This window comes from Nanorana parkeri, unplaced genomic scaffold (genome assembly GCF_000935625.1).
Source record: "Nanorana parkeri isolate BGI_ZX_2015 unplaced genomic scaffold, ASM93562v1 scaffold512, whole genome shotgun sequence".
Lineage (NCBI taxonomy): Eukaryota > Metazoa > Chordata > Amphibia > Anura > Dicroglossidae > Nanorana > Nanorana parkeri.
This window is the reverse complement of record NW_017306780.1, coordinates 928,456-933,397: the sequence shown is the minus strand read 5'-3', so window position 1 is coordinate 933,397 and position 4,942 is coordinate 928,456. Positions and strand designations below refer to the sequence as shown.

Here is a 4,942-nt window from a genome sequence, read left to right as displayed (position 1 = left end):
CCAGGTCTGCGGTCCATTGGCTAGCGTAGGAGTGAAAGTCGGTACGAGGCAAAGAGTTCAGAATAGTATATAGGATTGACACCTGTCTAGGTCCTCCAGGTGCATAGAGGCAGATGTGCTCGAAGGTGGTAATTGGGTTATTTAAGTGTCTGCGCGCTTGCATAGTGGATACCCAGTGTTGGAGCTGAATAAACCTAAACAGTTCTGCATCAGGGATCTGTTTGTGCGTTTTAAGGTACAACCAGGTGAGTAGGCTAGAGGAACAATAAAAATCGTACAGTCTCGTGAAGCCATTATTGGTCCACCACTTAAACAGAGTCGGGTTGTCAAATGCTGGGATAAATAATGGTTGGGAAGTTATGGGCAGAAGAGGTAGAGTTGGCGATATCAGGCTGGAAGAATATTTCAATGAGTCCCACACTTTCAAGGTATGGTTCATAAGAGGGCTGAGCGAGCGGGGCCACAATACATACATTTTAAGAGCAAGACATGGAAAACCAATCAACTGACAGAAGACTGGACTTCCAGTCTTATCCAAACTTCTGATGCAGGAGAGAACAAATGCATTTTTATAGCGTGAGCAAAGTGAAATCACCTTTCCAACCCAAAGGTCTTTCTGATCCTTTACCCACAGCTAACTTGCTGGTCTATGTCAGCTCCCATTCTATTTCAAATACATTTTACTGCTACGCATAAAAGAAATTGCAAGATATAAAATGTGTAAGGTACCCCATAGATATCTAATGATCTCTGATACCTGCAATTTTGACAGGGTCAAACCATCTGGATGGCTGCAAGGACGCTCAGAGCAAAATGTAGGCTTCAAGGACCTCCACTGAGCAGAACTACTATCAGTCAGATAAGAAGTTGGAACATTGGTTCCCTTAAAAGAACAAGTCATCAGAGGTCTTTGGTGCACACATTAACATACATGCTTATATAATGTCTGTGCTGACAAGGACATTTCTCAAAACCAAACCACCAAATCATCTATTTTGTAAGGTGCAGTTACACTTTAAGGTTTTGCAAGACCTGTTGCGATTTGTAGTTTCACCACAGATGGAGGGCAGAAGTTTGCCTACTCCTTCTTTAAAGACAGAATAAGAAAAAGCAACACACATAAGGTTCCCTACATGTTTCAGTCCCCCAGTTGCTTGCATTAGTTAACGGACTGAAGCCTAGACAATGAAATACAAAGGCTCTTATTCAAAAACAATTTCATGGCTGATTTATGGCTGTACGCCTCCCTACGCTCACCCGCCCTGCGAGTGTCCCGGCTCGGACGCAGACAGGATCCATTACGTCAGTGTACGAGTACGGACACCCGTACCCGCACGGACGGTGAGCTCAGGGAGGCGTACGCCCATGTATTCCCATTGAGAAGGACAGGGGCTGGTACTAATCAAACACAGCCCCTGTCCTTCCTGGGAGCTGCCCGATATGGCCGTGGAGCAGTGTCGGCCTTTTCTCGTGTAAATGATTACCTTGAATGGGTGACACTTGTATATTGCCGATTTGGGATTCCTGCTGCAGGAAATCACAATACCCCGACGCAGGAATCCTTAAACACACCTACGTTGTAAAATCAGAAGGTATTCATGTTTCCCCCCAAAAAAACAACATACAAGTCATTCATTCATGCCCAGTGAGACAGCCCAACAGAGTAATGGGTCAATAGCAATGTGCTAGGGGGAGGAAGTAGCAGCAAGCTCCAACCCTAGGTGTAAATGTGTTTGAGTTTTGCCTGACATTCCACCATAAGAGCATTTGTTCAGTCTCTTTGAAGGGAAGTGAACTGATAACAGTGCTGCTATCCCTAACAATGGTGTAAGCTCCAGGGCTGTCATCCTCCCACTCCCTTCTATAATTAGTAAGTGACTGTGGTGAAACACACACCCTGCAAGAGAAACTGGAACTTCAGACTTCTTTAGTGTTAGCACATGACAAAATCTCTTTTTTTTTGGCCAAAGAAAACCCAGTAGTCATCTATAATGATGTTACAAATCCATGGTTTTACTTTTACTGCAGCTCAGAGAAGTTGTATTATAGCAAAATCAAAAGAAACATTAGCACTAAAAGGATGTTAACATTTGCATATTGCGATGACATTATTCAAAGATTGCTGTATAAAAGGAGTAACCTATTTCTGTAAAGCACTATAACAAATAATATCCTTAACTGCACACATGGCATTCATTAAAAATGCCTGGAATGCTGAAGCAGAGATGTGTTGCGCATCTGTTTCCTCTTTTACAATACAGGCGGATAAAGTTCAGCTAATGGAACTCATATTTTAGTTTAATCCGTAGAATGAGAATGCTGAACACGACCCCCTTCTCAAACACCAACCACCAGATTCAATAAAAATGTGTCAAGTGTTTAATTTGGTCTGAAGCCACCTCAAACACGGCTGCTAATGCTGTCATAAAAAAAATAAAAAGCCTTTTCCCCACCAACTGTCAGAAGGCAACCGCTTAATGAATTAGCAACATTTGCTAATTTGTGCACCAGTCTAACAAACCTTTTCTAATATGACCGTGTCTAGAAAATGCCTCTCATACAGATGGCGGAGCTGCTAATTCATACAGTAAACGTTCAAACTTTGGAAATGATTCTTTCAATAAATGAATTGCTTTTTTCCCCAATAGTACACTGTGGCTAAAACTGCAAAGCGTAACATCTTTGGCTTGGCTAACTAAACACATATTCCTTTATATTCCACAAGGTGAATAAATATTTCATTAAGCAGAAGTTTTCTTGAAGTTGGATTCTAGTCAAAACATATTTTTCTGTGTACTGGATAGATTGGAGAAGGGTCCAAATCTGTAAAACAGAACTATGGGGTACACCTTTTTTGTGTTTTTAGTTTCCTAATAAATCAGCAGTATAATTTGCAATGTACTCCTGTAATCAAAAATCCACCATAAGCTTGCAAGTCAATGTAATATACTGTGAACGGGGCTTAGCTCTGTGCTGAGAAGCGATCATGATAATATTGTCGGGATCCTCCCTACTCTTCTCTCCCCCATTAAGTGACAGTGCCTTGTAGGAGCCGCTGCACGTTTATGAATACCTGTGCAGGTGCAACAGCTCAGGGCACCTCTTATCAAAGATTATTCATGTCATGTCACATTGATCTACCAACACTTGCACATCCATCCCCGCAGGTTCGTCCCCGCCTCCCCTCCATGCCGCTGTCTTGGGACATACACATAGGGAATAACACAGGCAGTGCAGCTCCATCCCCTGTCACCCTCCACCCCGCTGCTCTCTCTCTCTCCTAGCTCATCAGGAATAATATAAAGGAGATTTGCAGCAGTGCTTCAGCAATTTGACAAGGTAAGATCAGTTACTGAAGCACTGCTGCAGATCTCCTGTGTTACTCCGAATGAGTCGGGGAGAAGAGAGACAGCAGTTATACTGACCTGATCCTGAACCAGCTGGCTCTTAGACCAGTCCCTTCTGCCTTTATCTTCCTCCGCTACAGGGGTCTAAGAATCCTCGAGTCATCACATTCTATACACAATGTATAGGATGTGAAAATACAGAGAAACTTTTTTTATGTTTAGACCGGTTCTGCACGTATCAGTGCACCAGAATATGCGCAGACAACCGACCCTGTGTGAAACAAGCACTTAGGCTCCATTCACACAGGAGCGGCTGTCTGCGCGTATTTTGGTATACGAATACGCACAGAACTGGTCTAAACATTAAAAAAAGTGCACTATAATGTGCATTGTTCAGGCGTTTGTGACACAAGCAAGAAATTATGGCGGATATATATAGTAGGATCCGTGCAGTTGTAAAGATTTTACCCTTTGCATGCCGTGCGGTCTTCTACATGGAAAACCACATGGGAAATGCAAATGCTATATGTGAATGGAGGCTTAACCCTTGCAGTGCCAAGAAAAGCCCCACTACAAGGAAATATATTTTTTCTCCTTAGAGTACTTCTTTAAAGTGAATCAAATTGTTTATGAGAAGTAAATAAATTCTCCCATCAGTGTGGATGGAGGAATCTCCCCTGCTGGCTATTGTAGTGAGCAGCCAGGGGGCCCACCGATCCATCTGTCCGGATGCAGTCATTGTTTTGCCAACAGTTTTCCACTTGTCTCTTTCTATGAAAGTGTGTTGAAAAATCGATTTTTGTTGAGCCAGCTGTTGCCCAGAGTCACCCATAGCACACATTTCAGCTGGTTCAGGAATTAGCTAGATTCAAGTAGTGGTTTTCTTTCAGTTTATCTCTCACTTCCTGTTGTGCATCCAGCACATGAAGAGAAGACAAGTCAACACCATGGGGACACAGAACACACAAACCTGTGTTTGAGGTTCTAGCACCATCTCAGTGATCTAAACTAGAAACCCGGTTTTGCTGGAGATCCACATTAATCACAATGCTCACCTGTGACACAGCTCCAAACATGTTCTTTGCTGTAACCGTCATGGATTTCAGAGGACGCTGTTTCTCTTTGACCCCCACTCGTTCCCAATCAGGCACAGCATTCACATTCATTTCCACAGGCTTTAGAGGCATCCTCTTCCTCAAGGACATTCTCAGGGAGTTGAGGGAGCTTGACGATGGCATCTTTCGGAATTTATCAGGCAGAGGACTGTCTTGCTCATCAATATTTTCCAGAACATTGTGACTCCTCCAGCCAACGTTTTGCAAAATTGAAGACATTGTTCTACAAATATTTGTAACCCTGCAAAAGACATAAAATGAGACAACACATATTACAGTATTCAGATTAGAATACTCTGTGTTTAATTATCATCTGTTTTGTAAAGCAAGTTATGTGGTCTTGTTGAAGCTCTATTCAGATACATAATGTTTCATTTTTCTACAGATACGCCACTCTCAAGTAACTGGACTACCATGAAGCCAAGTTACAGCGGTCTAAAAGGGAGGGATAAATAATAAACAGTGGAAGACATATGTTGT

General features: G+C 42.6%; 1 protein-coding gene across 2 annotated transcripts in view; it reads right to left on the bottom strand.

Annotated features, from left to right (window-relative positions):
• The window catches only part of FAM64A (family with sequence similarity 64 member A), a 17,463-nt gene extending 12,761 nt beyond the window's left edge, over window positions 1-4,702 (bottom strand). The window contains exon 1 of one of the 2 annotated variants that reach the window (XM_018561274.1): window positions 4,403-4,702. In XM_018561274.1, coding sequence (XP_018416776.1) covers window positions 4,403-4,681 — 279 coding nt within the window. In that variant the 5' untranslated portion in view covers window positions 4,682-4,702. The remainder of the gene's footprint in view (window positions 1-4,402) is intronic. The other variant, XM_018561273.1, reaches the window with a different exon arrangement.
• Between the last annotated feature and the right edge of the window lie 240 nt (window positions 4,703-4,942).